The sequence below is a fragment of the Lethenteron reissneri genome, chromosome 28 (assembly GCF_015708825.2).
Source record: "Lethenteron reissneri isolate LAM-NWPU_2019-01 chromosome 28, ASM1570882v1, whole genome shotgun sequence".
Taxonomy (NCBI): domain Eukaryota; kingdom Metazoa; phylum Chordata; class Hyperoartia; order Petromyzontiformes; family Petromyzontidae; genus Lethenteron; species Lethenteron reissneri.
The window spans coordinates 4,158,186-4,177,671 of NC_083806.1; the positions used below are offsets into that span (position 1 = coordinate 4,158,186).

The 19,486-nt window shown below is 51.1% G+C and overlaps 1 protein-coding gene and 1 non-coding gene across 2 annotated transcripts in view; one reads left to right on the forward strand and one right to left on the reverse strand.

The window, feature by feature from the left end:
- The window catches only part of HPD (4-hydroxyphenylpyruvate dioxygenase), a 34,914-nt gene that overhangs the window by 3,853 nt on the left and 11,575 nt on the right, over positions 1-19,486 (forward strand). Inside the window, exons 2-12 of the mRNA XM_061561897.1 lie at positions 1,847-1,873; positions 3,026-3,088; positions 7,046-7,150; positions 7,545-7,587; positions 8,097-8,179; positions 9,143-9,232; positions 9,700-9,803; positions 11,543-11,620; positions 12,544-12,706; positions 13,052-13,123; positions 13,532-13,654. Of these exons, the coding sequence (XP_061417881.1) occupies positions 1,847-1,873; positions 3,026-3,088; positions 7,046-7,150; positions 7,545-7,587; positions 8,097-8,179; positions 9,143-9,232; positions 9,700-9,803; positions 11,543-11,620; positions 12,544-12,706; positions 13,052-13,123; positions 13,532-13,654 (951 nt within the window). The remainder of the gene's footprint in view (positions 1-1,846; positions 1,874-3,025; positions 3,089-7,045; positions 7,151-7,544; positions 7,588-8,096; positions 8,180-9,142; positions 9,233-9,699; positions 9,804-11,542; positions 11,621-12,543; positions 12,707-13,051; positions 13,124-13,531; positions 13,655-19,486) is intronic.
- On the reverse strand, positions 1,032-1,104 carry TRNAM-CAU (transfer RNA methionine (anticodon CAU)). The gene has a single exon. It is a non-coding gene; the product is annotated as a tRNA-Met (tRNA).

A 19,486-nucleotide genomic window follows, 5' to 3' on the forward strand; every position in this document is an offset into this window, starting at 1 on the left:
GAGAGACACCGCAAACTCCAAATATACAGCAGGCGTCAGGGTCGGGATCGAACCCACGGCCTCCTGTACACCAGGCGAGGTTGTTAACATCTCAGAGCCACCGTGATGATGATGATGAGAGAGAGACACCGCAAACTCCAAATATACAGCAGCAGGCGTCAGGGTCGGGATCGAACCGCTTGTTGTTACTGTAGCTGCTGTTGCTGCAGAAGTTCACGATTCGAATTCCAGCGGCCGCCCCGATGAATACTGCGGTGTGGAGGCCGTTAAAAAGATCCCGTGACATTGTTCGCAAGAGTGTGCCATCATTGCGTGTGCACCGGCGTCACGATCCAATATTTTTAAATGACAAAAAAAACTGCCTCATAAATAATCAGTGGAATATAGACTGTACTCATAGCTGGCACAACCCTCCTCCTGGAGAACACAGTCGTCGTGAGAAGGGCCATTTCCTGAAACGTCGCCCGTTATGTTTTTTAAAATCCTTTATATTAAGTTCGCTTGCTTGCTTACGACCGTGCAAATCTTTCGGTCGTTTTTAACCCACTTCCCGTGATCAAATCGAGCTGACATTTTCCACACAGACTCGTTGTGCGTGACAATTAATGTTCGTGAAATTTTTTTTCCAAAATTTTACACTTTTTAGGACAAAAAAATTATATTTAATTACCAATTGCTTAATGGTGGCAGGCAATCATCTGACCCATAGGTGGCAGCCAACTCAAGCCAGAGGACGAGAGGACTCTAGCCGCCACGCATATAAAGGATTTATAGTGAAAAACTTTGTTTTTACGGGTTAATTTTTTGTTATTTCAATGCCACAGTGGTGCTGTTGTTGTTGTTGTTGACGAATATCACTCGCCACTTATGTTGGCCGTGACCGGGGGATATCGAATTCAGGTGTCCGGCTTCGGCCACCGCTCTCAACTTAAACAAGCACGTTCATAAAAAACGAGGAAGCGGGAGCAATTAAAAATAGTTTACGGCTTTTTGAGAGTTGTTAAATAATAATTTAAAAAATATTTACCGCGTGCCCCGTGTGAGGATCGAACTCACGACCTTCAGATTATGAGACTGACGCGCTACCTACTGCGCTAACGAGGCAGCTGCACGCACCACCACCACCAACCCTGCTAGACTGTTGGGGCAACATACACTACGCAGTATGCAACAACAACAACCATTCGCTATTCAGTGGCGGTAACGCCACCACGACGCTCGTGCCAGGCTAGGTGCACTTTGAAGTCGTCACGTGAAGCGTGGCAGGCGAGCTGCTGGTAAATCACCACCTGTGCTCCCCATATACTTGTATATACACACACATACCTCATCATCATCATCACCCTTGGTCAACCCACTGCTGGATGGAGGGCTTACCAAACGTGTGGTGTAATAATCCAGCCAGTCACCTGCACGCGAGCTGATTTTCATCGTTGGTGGACGTCTTTCTCGGACGCTTTCCTCGGATTGTGAACAAAAAACGCGGTCGGTTGTTCATTGGGCTGTACACTGAACGTGCAAAACAATACATCGCCTCTAAGGTGCATCAGTCATGCAGGAGGAGCAAGTGAAGACGTTAAGAACGCTTGTACAGGATGGTCCAGATGTCTTGTGACTCCCCCTCCCTCCCAATTCAATTCTCTAAAACGTAATATTTTTTTGTATACCAATGGGTGTGAAAACAGAAATGAATAAGCAAAGGAAAAGTAATAAATGTTTAGGGGTCAATAAATTGGGGCGGTCACAAGACATCTGGACCCCGCCGTAGATTCTGAGCCTTAAAAGCTCAGTCGCTCCCGTCTGCCTGTTTCACCATCAATTAACACGTTGACGTCTCTCCCTGCAGACCACCTACACGGACAAAGGCGAGAAGGTAAGAGGAGCGCACGGGTTGGGTTCGTGATGGCCTCTCCCTCTCGCCGGGGCCCACGAGAGCCACTTCCCGACGGGAGACGCGGCGCGATGTAGCCCCGTGAGGTCTCCCTCCACCCCCCGCGCTGTGCACTGCTGCCCGGCAGTGCGGGGCCTGTAACACGTGATATAAAGGGGCCCTAAATATAAATATATATACTAATAATAAAAAAACATTTATATAAAAACACACGCATTTTTCCCTTGCATAGCAAAGTAATTGTATTTTTTTTATTTCGATTTAAAGCTTTCGTGACTGCAGGGATTCATCTTCTTGGTTCTTTCGGTAAAAGTCACGTAGAAGGGAAATAATCAAATAAAAAAAATAAAACATAATAAAATAATTCTCACGACGTTTCGGCCACAACGCAAGCAGCCGTCCTCAGGTGAAGAACAGGTCTGTCGGGGAGACAGCGTCTGACGCTGTCGTGAGAATTATTTTATTATGTTTTATTTATTATTTGTATTATTTTATTACTTCCCTTCTACGTGACTTTACCGAAAGAACCAAGAAGATGTATATATTTTTTAATTTGCTATACAGCCAGATAATACGACAAATCGCTACCCTTAAACACCCAGTCGTTCATAAAAGTTGAAGGCGGTATATTACAGAGGTGGGACAAAGTCATTGTTATGCAAGTCCAAGTCGAGTCTGAAGTCATCAAATTCATGACTCGAGTCTGACTCGAGTCCAAGTCACATGACTCGAGTCCACACCTCTGGTATATTACTATAGTAAGAGAGCAAGTGCATTTAGCGCAGGGCACTTGAAAGTGCGGGGCCCGTAGGATATGTAGCTACTTTTGCTCCTACGATAATGCGATACTACTGCTCGGGGCGCCTTGGCTTGGCTCAATGAGCCTCACGCAGTCAAAACTCACTCCTGAGGACGCTGAGCGGAGCAGCGTGTGAACCCAGCTCCCACCTCATCTTCCTCCATCACTGCCGTCTCTCTCCTCCACCTCTTCCACCCCCCCCCCCGACCTCCCCCTCTCCCTCACCACCAGCTCCACCTCCAATGCATCTCCATCTCTCTCCCCGAGTCTTATCTCTCTCCCCATCTCCTACTGACCCCCCCCCATCTCACCTCCCTCCCTCTCTTGCCCCCCAGCACGCGCGTGGGAAATACCTGAACTTTGACCACGTGACGCTATGGGTGGGAAACGCCAAGCAGGTGAGACCTGGAGGGCGTGTCACGCGCCCACCAATCACGATCCAGCACTACCACAGCTTGCGACGCCACTCATTCTTTCACTCGTTTGTACTCGTTCAACCATTTGTTCAGCAACGTGTTCGCGCTCATTTACTTATTAATGCAATCGTTCATTCACGCATTCGTCCACCCATTCGTTCGCACGCGTGCCCTATGCACAGCCAGTTCAGAGCCCAAATGCACGCGCGTTCACACCGTTCACTCACCACGCTGTCGGTCACAACAGCACACTCATTCAGCCACCCACCACCCCATTCACTCACATTCACTCACTCACCTACTCCACCCCCACATCTGGTTCAACAACATTGACTTGAAACTCACTCGCGTGTTGGAGCAAGATGGATTGTGGTATCGTAGGATCGTCAGGGATGGAGACGTTGGGGGGGGGGAGGGGGCTTCATTCAATAGTGGATTGAAGATAGTCGAGGATGACGATAGCCCATTCAGACAAAAAAAATCCTTTTTCGTTTACATTATCAACGATGCTGATGATTGTGTTGTGGTATTAATTGTACGAACCAGGACAACACATATCGAACAGAGAGGGAGGGGCCTTGCCTGCAGGCATCTGGTCGTTCGCCATCAATAACACTGGTCAACAAAAAATCATTTTTTTCTGGCCTGGACTTTTGCAGCTGTTTTAGACTAATTTCAGGGTGCTGATTCCAAATCTGATCTCAGATTTGCTCTATCACATTATTTTTATGCTATCGGCATACCCCATTTTCATTGATTTTACCCGAAATTAACTCTGTCACTTATGATTGCAAGTTGTTGCGAGTCAGTGACTGCTTTAGAGTTAAAATATGGTGCTGTATTTTTAGGATAGTGTGTTTATAATATCATTTTATGTAGATATCCACATTTATTTAATATTTTTCTTCCGCAGTTTTTATTGAAAATGCAATATTTGATATCTCAAAAACCTGATGTGATAGACAAAAACTGATGCCAGATTTGGAATCAGCACCCCAAAATTACCTTAAAACCGTTGGAATACCTTATGCCAGAAAAAGTGTGTTGACCAGTGTTATTATACAAGAAAGCCTGACTGCTGCTGACGACACGCCGTTTGCCAAAACTCGCCCAGAGTTTCGCTCGCGTTGACCCCACGCTGCTGATAAGACGCACTCCCTCTGCACCGTTGTTTTGGTGGAGGGACAGATCCGTGAAGCAGGAGGATTCCCTGCTTGCTCATGTTATTATCGTTCATTGGGCGTGTGGGTGGGGTGAGTGGGAGGGTGAGTGGGAGGGTGGGGGGGTCCATGGCGGGTGGCGCGGGGCGTAATGAGTGTAGGAATGTGGTACACAGTGGTGTCCAGGGGTGGGCGGAGTGGGGACGAGATGGACAGACACAACAGACGCGGTAGACAACAGCAGATACAGCAGCAGACATTGGTCATGCCGGGCATTCACCAAACGTCCCCCTCCCCGTATAGCCTTCGCAGACTGTTGGGGCAAGTGCCGTTAACGAGCACCCTTGAAGGCCGGCACGGCACAAGGGGTGGGTGGCCAGTACCACGCCCGGCCGCCTTTGTATCCCCAGTGGCGATGTTTACACACCGCACCAGGTACTCATTTGAGGCCGAGTCGATCTAGGGGAAGGCGCCCAGGGCCGGTTCAGATAATCATCACCGGAGTTGGCCGTGAGCGGGAATCGAACTCTGTTGGTAGCGCAGCGCGCTGCTGACCACCGCGCCTCCACTCCCGAAGCAGTCACCACGCAGTCACCACGCAGTCACGGCACACACCAGGGACATCAGGCACCCCCACCACGACCGCTCCTCACCTCCTGCACGGGTTTGCGGCTCCAGGTCGGCGTCGTGAACTTCTTGCGGGTTTTTTTGTTGCCAAATAAGCCCAAACATGACCTCCTGGGAGAACAGGTCTGGGCTCTCTTCCACTGGGGGTCATCCGTCACGTCTCCTGCACGTCCCCAGTAATAATAATGATTCGCAATCAACGTTGACAATCCACTGCTACACGAAGGCATGCACAAAGTGTCGGTCATGTGGCTTGTTTGACCATACTTCACCGCGCTGGTCAGTGCGGCTTTGTGAAGGTGATCGGGAGGGATCCGGTCGCCGCCAAGATATGGCGCTCGCCACTAAATGTTAGCCGTGACCGGGAATGGATTCCACCCGTGCGCGGAAAAAAATAAAAATGAACATCGATGAATGTTTAGAATGAATCAATGCATTTTCAGAATTAATATCACCGGATCAGTGGCATCACACGTGGCATCACCACCACCACCACCAAACCATGTTTGCAATCGTCGCATCTCATGTCATCATCACTTGGCGAGCGATTCGTCCCGATCCCATTATGACGATTGTGGAAATTAATCCGCCACCGCGATCCCCTTTCTCGGAGGGACTACTCGCGGCTACGCGCGGGACGTGACCGCGGCGCCGCACGCGGCCACTCTCCGCCCGCTGTTGTTCCCGTGGCAGAATTGAGGTCCCAATGCATTGACCCCCACTGGTCCGAGTTAATTCCTAACTGATGTGGGCGGTGCGGGGGGGGGGGGGTCTGGGGGAGACGTGAGTTCCCCTTCCCCGATGGGTGGGAGCGAAGTGGTGGTGGGAGCGAAGTGGTGGTGGTGGGGGGGTGGTGGTGGTGTAGGTGGGGGGGTGGTGGGGGGTGGTGGTCCGGCCGTGGTCTCGATTGGTCGTGCGCGAGGGGCGGATCGCTCACAAACACAGCGACCGATCCCAGATCCGCGGGCGATGAAGCAACCGCAGCCACCGCCGCCGACTCGGAGGGGTCGCGCAACGACCCCCCACGTGGCCATTGGCTCCTGGCCGTAGCCGCCCCCCCTCCCCACTTGACCTACACGTGCCCCCCGCACACTGGCCCCGCCCCTCGCCCCATAGACATGTCCCAAAACCCGTGCCCTATAACCACCCTGTGACACCCCGCCACCAGTGCCGGGTTAAGCTAGTGCGGGGCCTGTAGCATTTGTTATAAAGGGGCCATAAATACAAAAAAACACTTAAATAATCAAACACAAATTTATTGCTTGCATAGTAAAGTAATTGTATTTTTTCATTTGCAAAACAGCCAAATACGACAAATCGCTCACCTTAAACACACATACTCTTTGGTTCTTTCGCTGAAGTAGCAGTTTTTTTCTTGCTGTGGTTGTCCCACTTGATGACGATTGCTTGTGTTGCGATCGAAACGTCGTGATCTATTATTTTTCTACCTACGTGACTTTACCGAAAGAATCAAAGAGTATGGATTCATGCAGTCACGACAGCTTCAAATCCAGCTTAAACACACAGTCGTTCATAAAAGCTGAAGGCGGTATAGTACTATAGTAATAGAGCAAGTGCAGAATCACTGAAACGGAATTGATAACTTGAAAGCTTTTAGCGCGAGTCCCTTGAAAGTGCGGGACCCGTAGCATATGTTACTTTTGCTACTGGGATAATCCGGCACTGCCCACCACACGTATCGTATCCATGCCCTGACCGACGTCCTATTACTCCCTGACCTGTGCTCGTGTTCCACACCCAACAGCTGTGCTTCCCTATCCACGCCCTGGCCAACATCCTATACAGTACCCATGCCACATGGACATGCCCGACCCATGCCCTCACTTACGCCCTATACTCACGTTCCATACCGAATACCTCCTACCCATGCCCATACCTGGCGCACCTGTATTGGGCCCCGTGGCATCGTGAGCATGGTTGAGTGGAGCGTGGTTGAGCACGGTGGAGCGTGGTCGAGTGGGGCATTGGGTTGAGCGGCGATACCGCGCTATCTGGGTCGCGCAATGCGGATGACAATAAGTGAGCCACTGTTATCGGGGGTGGATGTTCTGAGTCCACCACCAACCTCCATCCCCTCCCATGCTTCACCCCTTCTGATGTTCCCTGACCTTGACCCTTGACCTCTGCGCAGGCGGCCACGTTCTACTGCACGCGCCTGGGCTGCGAGGCGCTGGCTTACCGCGGCCTGGAGACGGGAAGCCGCGAGGTCGTGACGCACGTGGTGCGGCAAGACAAGGTGATGGTTAGCACCGATATCGTTAACCGCACCGACATTACTAACACACCGAGACTAACGCGGTGAGATGAACACAGTGAGATTGACAGATTGAGATTCACACGGTGATAGTTACACGATGAGATGAACACAGATTCACACGAAGAGATCAACACGGCGAGACTGATACGCTGATATTAACAGTGAGCTCACACGATGAGATTGAAACAGTGAGATTCACACGATGAGATTAACACGGTGAGATTCATACCTTGCGGTTAACATCACATATACTGAAATAACACAACACCACCAACATCACGCGACTACCACCACTACACCTCCGCCATCGAACACACCTCAAATGTCATCATTGTCATCATCCCCTTGACGATGTCGGTCTTGATCCCTGCAGATCATCTTCGTCTTCCAGTCGGCGCTCAACCCTGGCAATAAGGGTCGGTGCCTGCGTTGGTCTCCATTCTGCATCACATTCACTGCGGAGTCACGGGGTCACGGGGTCATGGGGTCACCTGGGACAAGCGGATGCAAAGAGATGGGAACACAGGGAAACGGAGGACACGAGATAATAGACACAGGGGTAGAGCAACACGGAGCTACAGGGATATGGGGTCACAGGGGCACAACAACACGTGGTCACCTAGCACAAGTGGACGCAGAGGGACGTGGGAACACGGGAGACAAGGACATGGGGTCACGGGGTCACCTGGGACAAGCGGACGCAGAGAGATGGGAACACGGGGAAACGGAATACACGAGATAATAGACACAGGGGTAGAGCAACACGGAGCCACAGGGATATGGAGTCACAGGGGCACAACAACACGTGGTCACCTAGCACAAGCGGACGCAGAGGGACGTGGGGACACGGGAGACAAGGACATGGGGACACGAGGACACAAGACACACGGGTGACGTGGGGTGACGCGCGGTGACGTCCCCACAGAGATGGGCGCGTTCGCGGAGAAGCACGGCGACGCGGTGAAGGACGTGGCCTTCACGGTGGAGGACTGCGACGCCCTGGTGCAGGTGACGAGGAGCAGGGGGGAAAGGCCGCGGGGACAGAGAGACGGCGGAGAGAGGGGGGGGACGGAGGGAGACGGGAGGTGGGAGATGTGGCGAGGGAGGCCGTAGACACCTCTCCGGTCATCCTCGCAGCTGCTGAGACGGCTTTTGGCTGGCCATCGAACAAAGACGATCACCGCATCGCACGCTTTCAGATGCGCCTCTGCGGCCGTCTGGAACGCTCTTCCCTCCGATATTAGGAAGCCGCTGGAGCTGTGCACTTTTAAATTTAGACTGAAAACTCACCTCTCTAGAACTGCTTTTTGTATCCAGCTTGCTGTCCTTCCCCCGCACCTCCAATTAGCGCGGTTGGCTACGTACGGCGTGAAAGAAGCTCAATGTACGTACACACATAATCGAGGAGTGGGGGGGGGGGGCAGGTGGGCAGTTTCCCTCGGGCCTCAAATCTGAGTTGGGGGGGGGGGGGTGCTCAGAAAAGGTCAAGGGGCCCTCAATGGGGGCCTCATCTGGCAGGTGTCCCCGGGCGCCTCAGCGGCCGCATGGGGAGGGAGGCGAGGAGAGGGGCGGGAGACCCAAGACGGAGAGACGCAGCAGCGGGTGGGAGGCGCGGGGACAGTGATAGCACACGGGGAGGGAGGCGGCCGAGACGGGAAAATTGCTCGGCCGTGGCTCCTACAAAGCAAAAGGATTTTACAGAATTGAGAGAAGCAGCCGGTCACTGGGCAGAGAAGAGCCAAAGTGTTGGGCCTGGACTTGGAACAGGGGTAAAAGGAGTGAGTGTCAGACTGTGGGGGGGGTGGGGGGGCAGCAGAGGAGAAGGAGCCGCGCTATCTCCCCATAACCACCACGCTCCCCCCCCCACCCCTTTTCCCCCCACATCCACACGGCATGGCAACACACCCACACACACGTGCACGCACACACGCACACACATACGCGCACGCACACACGCGCACGCACACACAGGTAGCGCGGGAGCGCGGCGCCCACATCGTGAAGGAGCCGTGGGTGGAGGAGGACGAGTTCGGCACGGTGAAGTTCGCCGTGCTGCAGACGGTGAGCGGACGGAATCGTCGATTTGGCCGCAGACATTCCCAGCAGAGGACGGCAGAGCTTGGGCACCTGTGGGCGGCGACGCCGGTCCTGGCCGCCTTTCCCCAGCGCTCGTCTGTGGCTCCCCACACGCCTCCGTGTGCGGAAACTTGCTCCCCGTGATAATGACTGACAGTGATGTCAGATTGCAATTTGCATAAACGATGGCGCGAAATAATATAATTATGAATTGTGATTATTATTATTATTATACCACGTGACCGTGGGCCACGCTTAGCAACCACCACAAACATGGCGACAGCATGGGGAGGCCTTCATCCAGCAGCGGATAGATCACCGCTGATGAAGATGCCGATGATCGGGCGCGGCGAGGAGGGAAGAGCGTGGGAAGTTTCATTCCCAGACGGACGGAAGAACGAACCCGCAGACGTGATGCCCGCCTGCTCTGCCCGTGCCTCGCGTGTGTGCAGTACGGGGACACGACGCACACCCTGGTGGAGAGGAGCGCCTACAAGGGGCTCTTCCTCCCGGGGTTCCAAGCTCCCCTCATCCGGGACCCCATGCTGCCCACACTGTGAGTCGGGGCGCCGTGGAGGGGATGGGCTGGGGGCGGTGGGGGAAACCCCTTTGGTGTCCTTCCCCCGGCACCTCCGATTAGCACGGTTGGCTATGTATAGTGCGAAAGAAGTTCAACATACATACGTTTCATTTTGATTTAAAGCTTTCGTGACTGCAGGGATTCATATTATTGGTTCTTTCGGTAAAGTCACGTAGAAGGGAGATAATAAAATAATACAAATATATTAATATTATTTTATTATCTCCCTTCTACGTGACTTTACCGAAAGAACCAAGAATATACATACGTTTCGTTCATCTCTTAAAGCGCAGCACCTCCTTTCCATTGGTCATTCCTTTCCTCTTCCTCGCCCCTTGCCCCTCCACTCCATCCCGTCCCTCCCCTGTAGCCCTTTTGTGAACCCCACGTTCCCTCTGTTACGGTCACTCATTTATCGGCCCTTGCACTGCCCTTGCCATCTAAATCGCTCTACGTACTTTTGTGTCCGCTTTGAAACTACCTAAAGCATCTTGAGCTGAGGCGCCTCTGGACATATAAAATAAGATCAGCTTATTCGTGTGGCTGATGTTGGTGGAGAGCAACAGCCGTAACTTTACTTTGCGGTGGCTGAGCCGGATGAGCGCGGAGTCGGTAGTGGCGGAGTGCCGCATCGCTGTGCCGACGCCTCCCCCCTTCGGTTTTGTGAATCGGGCACTGGGGTCGTATTTAATGTTCCCATGATCCTGTTCTGGGTGGTGACCACAGTCACCGCACACTGATCGGAGAGATTTAAATTCTACACTTAAACACAATAATCATCACCGTCATCACCATCATCAGGTAACTGCTGCTGCTGCTGCTACAGCTGCTGCTGCTGCTACAGCTGCTGCTGCTGCTGCTACAGCTGCTGCTGCTGCTGCTACAGCTGCTGCTGCTGCTACAGCTGCTGCTACAGCTGTCATGGTTGGTGCAGTAGATGATGCTGCTCAGGGCCTGTGGCCCAGAAGCTTCAGGGCGGAGATCGAATCCGGGGATCTTCTGAATGCGTTGAACTTCTTTCGCACCGTACGTAGCCAGCCGCGCTAATTGGACGTGCAGTGAAGGACAACAAACTAGACACAAAATCCCAGCTTAAATAGTCGCTCCAAGCCTGGGGCTTGTCATTCAGACTCTGTCTCCTCGACAGACCTGTTTTCCACCTGAGGACGGCTGCTTGCGTTGTGGCCGAAACGTCGTGAGAATTATTTTATTATGTTTTATTTTTATTATTTTATTATTTCCATTTTACGTGACTTTACCGAAAGAACCAAGAAGATGAATCCCTGCAGTCACGAAAGCTTTAAATCGAAATTTAGACACAAAAAGCAGTTATTCTGCATCGGGCCATTCAATAGCTCAGGGGCAGCGATGCTGATGAGCTCGTGGCTGTCTGCTTGTCTCGCACTCCGCCCTGGCTCCCAGCCTCCGTGAACACGAGGAACGGCCGAATAGAAACTCCCCCCCCGCCGCCGCTCGCGATGCATCGGAGATTATGAGCAGACTGCGCGGGGGTCACGAGGACTGGAGCTGAGAGAAATGACGATCTCGAGTCGAGGGTCGTGATGATGATGATGCTGTGTGGTCATGCCGAGGGTGGTGGTGATGATGACAATGTCGTGTGGTGACGCCAAGGGTGGTGATGATGATGCCGTGTGGTGACGCTTCGGTTGTGGTGATGACGATGCCGTGCCCCCCCCCACCCCCCCCCCCCCCAGGCCTCTGTGTCACCTGCACTTCATCGACCACATCGTGGGGAACATGCCCGAGGATAACATGGAGTCCGTGGTCGAGTGGTGAGGATGGGAATAGCCGAGTGAGATGGAGGCTAAGCGACCGGCTCTCAGACCCACGACTCGAATCAATCCCTAAACTAATCCCCAGCTACACACCTAAGCCTATCCCCTAACCCTCACCTCTACCTATACAATATCGGTTTATATTATATACAGGGTGCTTAAATTTTTCTTTCACACTTATATGTGACTATCGTTTTTAATGGCAAAGAACGGATAATACACCGTAACATGATAACAAATGTAATGTTAACAGCTTCAAAAAGTCTCCACTTGTTCGCCATCGTTGTCAAAGCACGCCTGGAATCTTCTCCAGGTGGTCTCCAGAGCCCGGAGGCACATCTCTCGTGGTGTTATTGCAAATTCTCAGAAGTGTTCAGATTTTTTTGAAGCACCCTGTATTTATAACCCGAAACCAGAGAACTAGCAGAACACCGCACCAAGTACTCACGCTCACCGTAGCCCTAAACCCTATCTGTGGCTGGACCCATCCATAACCAGATCCTAAATCTAACCGTCACCACAGACTTATCCCACACACCTGTCGCACGCGCGAACCCCAGACCGCCGAACACAAACCCCAAGCCTCGCTGTAACGCAGGCCATAGTCCTAGCACTAACCCCAGTCCAACCGTAACCGTAGTTCAACCCTCATACAAATCCCCATTCATACTGCTACCCCTGACCATTGCCCTAACTCACACACTAGCTCCTAACTCTACCCTTAACCCTACTCCCAACCCATACCCCTTTCCTGACCCCTGGCCCTACCCCTCACCCCTGACCCTACCCCTCACTCCTGACCCTACCCCTCATCCCTACCCTCCCCCTTGACCCTACCCGTCCCCCCACAGTAGTGGGGACTGAGTGTGCGAGCGACGTGCTGAGTTCTGTGTCGTGGCCCCCCTCCACCGCCACCGCAGGTACCACCGGAACCTCCTGTTCCACCGGTTCTGGTCGGTGGACGACAAGCAGGTGCACACGGAGTACAGCTCGCTGCGCTCCATCGTCGTCTCCAACTACGAGGAGACCATCAAGATGCCGATCAACGAGCCTGCCGTCTCCAAGCGCAAGTCCCAGATCCAGGTGGGTGCCTCCGAGTCGGCCCGGAACGAATTCCCCCTCCCCCCGCCACCCCCCCCGAGATTTTTGAACGATTCGCCGCGATCTGGGGTTGGAGAGCGCGTTCTCACCTGGCGTGTTTGGTGGCGCGTCCACCTGCCCGCCCGTGCGACTGGTCTGCAGCGTGTCTCTCGCCTGCCTGTACCATGTGCGTTGCTGTCCGTCTCGCCGGTACTGCCTGCCTCGCGAGACAACGGTCTTGTCTGTCTTGTATCTGCACCGAATCGTCGGTACCGTCATGTCTTGTCTATCGTGCGTCGCACATGGGGCTGTCGCGCCACTTGACCCGCGTCTACGGCGCACCCGCAGGAGTACGTCGACTACAACGGTGGCGCCGGCGTGCAGCACATCGCCCTCAACAGCTCCGACATCATCACGTCGGTGAGTCCCTCGGCGCACGTCCCTCGCCTCCACCACTCACCTCCACCCTCACCTCTACACAAGTCCACCACTCACCTCCACTCTCACCTCTACGTGAGTCCACCACTCGCCCCACACGAGTCCACTCACCACCAGCAGTGGCGATTGTGTTTGTGGTAGTGATGGTGGATGGTGGTGGCGATGATTGAGTTTGTGGTTGGTGGCGACCGTGGTGATGGTGATGGCGGCGGCAGTGGTGATGATTGCGGTGATGTAGTGAAAGTCAGCAGCGGTGCTGATCGTCGTGGTGGTGGTGACTGTGGTCTGGTTATGGTGTTGGCATTGGTGACCGTGGTGGTGGTGACCGTGGTGGTGATGATCGTGGTGGTAACTGTGTTTGTTGTGGTGATGGTGGCGGCGTCGCCACAGATCGTCAACCTGAAGAAGCGTGGCATGGAGTTCATGTCGGTGCCAGACACGTACTACGATCTGCTGTGTGAGAAGCTCGCTTGCGCCAAGATCAAGGTTGTCGAGGACCTCGACAAGCTGCGGGTGCGAGTCCCTCCCGCTCACTCACTCATGCTCGCTCGCTCGCATGTCTGTCCGTCCGCATGCTCGCTCGCTCGCACACCCGCCTGCCCGCTCGTGCTCATGCTCACTCGCACACTTGCTCACACGCTCGTACACACACACCCGCTCGCTCACACGCCCGCTCGCTCACATGCCCATTGTTGTATATGTTGGTTATAAAAATTTGTTATGTTGTATGCGTGCGTGGGTGAAATTATTATGTTGTATATGTGGGTTATGAATATTCAGTGAAAATAATAATAATTAAATGAAATTTGGCCAAATGTGTAATTATCCGGAAATATGTTAATTTATGTAATTACGCACATTTTAATTATGCCAATTCGAGAGGTAATCGTATTAATTATGCGAGTGGGTGTAATTATGATAATGCAAGTCGTTATGATAACCAGACCCCGCCTCGGTGATGAGGGTGGGTTATCGATCGGAATAAGGCAATTAATCGTATGCAGTTATGCAGGTGTGGTGTAAGTATGCAAGATTAACTTAGATTAACTCGGCATCGTTGTCTAGGTTCGTCTCATTCTCGCTTTAACATTCCCAGAGTGTGTATTCGTGGTTATATTTTAGGTCCCCGGTTCACCCCGTTATCGCTTTAACATTTACTGAGTATGTGTTAGTGTGTTTATTAAGGTCACCAAGTTCAGATCTCAACGCAGAAGCAGATCTTATGCATAGATTTCAGGAAAGAATCACACAACCACTTCTGTATTGATCAATGTATTACTAATTCAACCTTAACTATGATATAGTATGCGAACTCTCAATCCCGGAACGTCAACACGGCATCAATACAGTATCATCAACGATTGTCTGATTTCACTTTGACAACGGCACATGGATCCCGCATAACGCGATGGTTGTTAGTGAGAGAAAGAGTCGTTAAAACATGCAAATACTATGCTAAGAAAACCTTAACGTTAATGAATGATTATACTCAATATTGTTCACGCAGTACCGCACTCCTTATTGATCATACGCAACCCTTATCACGTTGTTAGCACCTTGGGTCACGGGACAGTTGAATATTTTGTAGAGGATGCGAGTACGTGCGGCGATTATGATTAAAAGATACTTGAAAGATTATACGGCGATAAAAACACAATCAAAAACAGTTATTATTCTTAAAGGCACCAATCTCAACAGATACATCGGCAGGTTATCTGACAACAGAACGGCTCGGAGTAAGGGCCTGCGACGGTGCTCCTTTTCCGAAGCTCGTTATCTTATACCAAGTTTACTAATTGGGGACCAGATCACCTGATAAGGATCCGGTGGGCCACCACTCCCCACGTGAGCGTGGCTCGGCGGAAGGAGGTGCCAAGAATCAGTTCGTATTGATGGATCTGTTGGGAATTTATGCGATTAAGAGTACAGCCCACTAAATATTAAAGATAAAAATTAAGAATACTCTTATAAACGACGGAGGGCCATCACTCGGTCTCGTTGTGATGCTTTCCAGCCACGGATGGCTTATGGGTTCGAGTGTTTTTGAGTGGTAAGAGTTGTCTTGAATAGTCAGTGTTCGGAGTCGATTCTTTAGGTCAAACAGACGCCTGGTGGTCGTGTGGTGAGGGGGCGGTGCGCGTCATACGTATCAGTCGATCCCCTGTCACCGTGGCGAACTGGTTCGGATGGCTGTTGATACGCTGTCGCAGTTCGGAACCCGGTCGGTAGGTGGCGCCCACAACTCGCTCGTAGCGTGCAGCTCTGGGTTGTCGCCGAACCGCGATGCTCACCACTCCGGTGGCAGCAGAGACCCCCGATTCGGCAGAGGTTGACGAGCTGAAGATGAGTCGAGCCGACCCGCTGGTCGCAGCTCGCTCCTGAGTCGACCCTCCCGGTCGAGCTCCTGAGTGGACCCGCTGGTCGCACTCCTGAGTGGACCCACTCTGGTCGCACTCGTTCCTGAGTCGACCCTCCCGTCGCACTCCTGAGTCGACCCGCTGGTCGCACTCCTGAGTCGACCCTCTGGTCGCACTCGTTCTTGAGCCAACCCACTGGTCGCACTGATTTCCAATGCTCAGGATCCTTTCCTTTATGCCGAAAAATCCCCCTGGATCCCGCCCACAAGGCGGGGCTTCTTTTCGATTTTTGCTGTGTCAGGATCTGTCCGTAGGCAGGTGTGTCCATGTGTGTGTCCGTACGTCCGTATGTCCTTGTGTGCATCACTCACGGTATTCCGTTGTCCCACTCCCTCCATAGAACCCACGAGCAAACAATCAGGTGTTACAAATTGCCTCGAGGTCGTCTCTCTGTCTGGGTGCAATATTATCTCTTGTCTGGCCTTCTTCATGAACCCAAAACACAGACGTTACAAATCGTCTCATAGGCGTCTTTGTTCGTGTTGCACCACCTGGAGGGAGGGGCAACACTCTCTCCGACCCGGCGCACAAAGAAATGGTTAAGAAGTTTTAAGTTAACATTTGTCCCTTACTATTTCACAGTTATGATTCTGTATGTAACCTAAGGTCTGTCGTTTCCCATCGTGGTGCTTGACTCAAGTGGAGGTGTTTCCCCGAGCGTATACACACTCCTATCCCGCGCGGCGGAGATACAAAGACGGCCGGGATCTCCCTTTCTCTCCGACCCTGGGTTTAACATCGTTTTTTTATTATGTATTATATTCGACCTGGTGGTGATTCATCCCGTTATCCTGGCTTTTCATAAGTTTTACTTTAGTTTACGGTGAATAGCGTTAACATTGATGTTATGTAGATATTATGTATTGTGATGTCTTTAACTTAACTTGTTTGTCAGAGCTTTACTGACACGAAGTTGCATTTCATAGCCCCGCAGTCTTTGCCCCACCCTATCTCTGCTCGCCGTTGTTGTTGCCGTCCAGCTGGCCGTTGTTCAAGGCCTCATTAATTTCCGTCACTCCTGAGGTGAGGGCGGTTGAGCCTTGGAGTCAGTTCTGGTTTTTGTCTGCCGCCGTGCTCTTAATTTCCTTCCCTCTTCAACCTTATATATGATATATTCGCTCCTGTCTGGGTGCGATTCAATTTTGACTTAGGAAGGTTCTGATTGTCATATGCTTCGGGTCGAGTTGCATAAAAAGTATTAAAGTATGGAAATAACATTTCATTTGACTTAATGATGGTGATGGTTCAGTAGGCGTAACTTGTGGCCTGGTTTAATTGGAGTGGGTGTGAATATCAATAACTTTAGCCTACCCTGTTGTTAAATTCCGACTTTAACGTTACTTTAATAGCAATACAGAATAATTGAGCTTTTTGTCTTAACTAGGCGAATGTGAACTTCTGGTGACCCCCGCAGGCTTGTTATTCAGCTGGGTCTTGCCCGCCTTGAGAGATATACAACACTCTTTTAAATCAGCTCCCTGTGGCCCTCCAACCTTCTGCTCTGGGAATGTTATTCTTAATTTCAGGTCCAAGGCCTTTTTGGGTTTATCTTTGTTTCCTCAGCTGCAGGAGAACAAGGCGTGCTTCTACCTCCCTTTCTGTGTGCACGTGTTCTAATTAGCTCGGAATCCCTAACACACAATCAGTGATGATTCCTGGCTTTCTGTGGTTATGACTTAGACAAAGGCGCCTCTGCTTCCTTTCACTGCCTTTGCCTTGAAGCAAGGTTGCAATTCTGTCATCCTAGCCCTCCTTTCGTTCATTACTTAACAACACCTGGTGTTTTGCAGTTTGGTGCGCTTTGGTGTGTTTCACTCATTAAAAAAACAAGTAAAAGATAATATATAAAAATCATCAAATATTATTAATCTCAATTATGGAAGAAGGGTTAGGATACAACATTCCGCCCTTTTAAAAATGACCAGTGGTCAAATGGCCACGGGTTATTTTTAAAAATGTATACCCTTCTTCCTTCATGAACCATCGATTGTCCTCAAGTTTTGCTGCTATTCCTTACAACGCGCGCGTACGTGTCACAACTTAACAGGTTATATGTGACAAGAGAGAGAAAAAATATTCTAAAGGAAGGTAAGACGATAAGGGAGGGAAAATTATTCTATTGACTACGTGTTATAGGAGATATCGTTAAAAAGATAGTTTCTACGGTTATTCTTGGGTGGCATCATCAGGCCTTGGCTCCATCCCTGTTCCTGGGCTTGAATGGTAGGTGGCTTGTCCCTGCGATTAGTCTTTTAAGTTCGGCATTCATTTTGGCCACATGGTATGTTAAGGTTAGAATAGCCAGGACTAGTATGATCATCCCTGTTGCCCCTGTGATTCCCATCCCCATCTGTTGATTTCGCTGATATCCAGCCTCTTCGGTCGCCCAAGTAAGATCTGTTATGTTAATCTCTGATTCGCTGAGGGATAATTTCACCATATGGAATTCTTTACTGTTCAACAAGTTGGACACATGTTTGTGTATGTCTTCCCCCATTTTTGGCCAGTAGGCCACCTGTCGCAGCATCTGTCCCGTATTCACCTCGCATCGGTGGCCGCTGCACGGTTCATTGTGGGCGTGTTGTAACATTATTTCTCGATATTGAGAGGGGACTACCCATCTAGGTCGACCGTCTTTTTCGTTTGTGTATACCAGTAGCCCTTTTCGCATTGAGAACCTTTTGATTTGGCTATGCATGATCTCGAGCTCTTTGTTGTCATTCAAGTTGTCAGTAGTGATTGGTTTTCCTGCTGGATCTTGGATATGATCGGCGAGTGTCTTTAGTGTTTCGTCCTCTTGTTGCATTCTGATCAGGTCTTCGGAAGGCTGGGCACTGTTCAATTGGGCTCTGGTTCCAGCTTCTGCCGGGTTCTTCCCACTTCTTGTGACCAGTCTTATCACGGCGATGTCTTGGTTCGTCGACTCTTGTTGTTCGTCTCTGTCGGTTTGGTCTTCTAGCTTCCACGGGGTGCCTTCCAGGCTTCCCACTTTTGCTATGGCATCTGCTTGGTCGTTCCCAGTTTTCTCTTGACCAGGTATCTTGGAGTGCCCTTTGACTTTCTTCCAAAATATCTTCATATCCTTGTTCTGAACCATCTTATCTATGGCCTCGAATAGTTCTCGATGGTGAATTGGTTTATTCCTATGGTTCTTCATCTCGTTTTTTTTCCATATGGGTAGGTGGTGCAGGAAGCTGTGCTGTACGTAGTTGGAATCAGTGCACACCACCATGGTCCGTATTTGGTTATCGGATGCCATTTGGACAGCGATGTGTACCCCGACCAACTCTGCATACTGGTTTGACTTTGGTCCCAGCTGAAATCCCTCTTGAATCCCTGTGAGTGGGCCAGTTTCCCAAATGACTCCTGACCCAGCGTGAAGCTTGTTCTCCTTCATCTTGGAGCATCCATCGATGTATACCACTGGTAGGTCGGCACATGTCTCCTTCCTGAAGGGCAGGTACCTGTTGTCCTCCGGAGGTATCTTTCCGTCCTCTGCTTCTATGCTGTCAAGGGTACAATCATGTAAATCGGCAAGACCTTGGGCCATTGGACTTTTCTTGTTTTTTGCGTATTTCACTGTGATTGGTAGGCCTTGGAGTGTCAGTGCCCAGCTGGCTATTCGGCTGCTGGTTACGCGGCCCTCTCGAATCTTCTTACTGTTGAGGTATGCCAAGGATTCATGATTCGTTTCCAGGATGATCTTCTCTCCGTTCAACAAGTTCCGAAAATGTTGTATGGCCCAGATGTTTCCAAATATCGCCTTCTCACACTCGGAGAACTTCATCTCCACTCCCCGGAGGGCTTTGCTGGCATAGGCAATAACTCGTTTCTCTGCTTCCTGTCTCTGGTACAGTACCGAGCTGATACTATGATCTGAGTATGCGGTCTCCAGGTAGTATTCTTTCCCTTTCTCTGGGTATGCTAG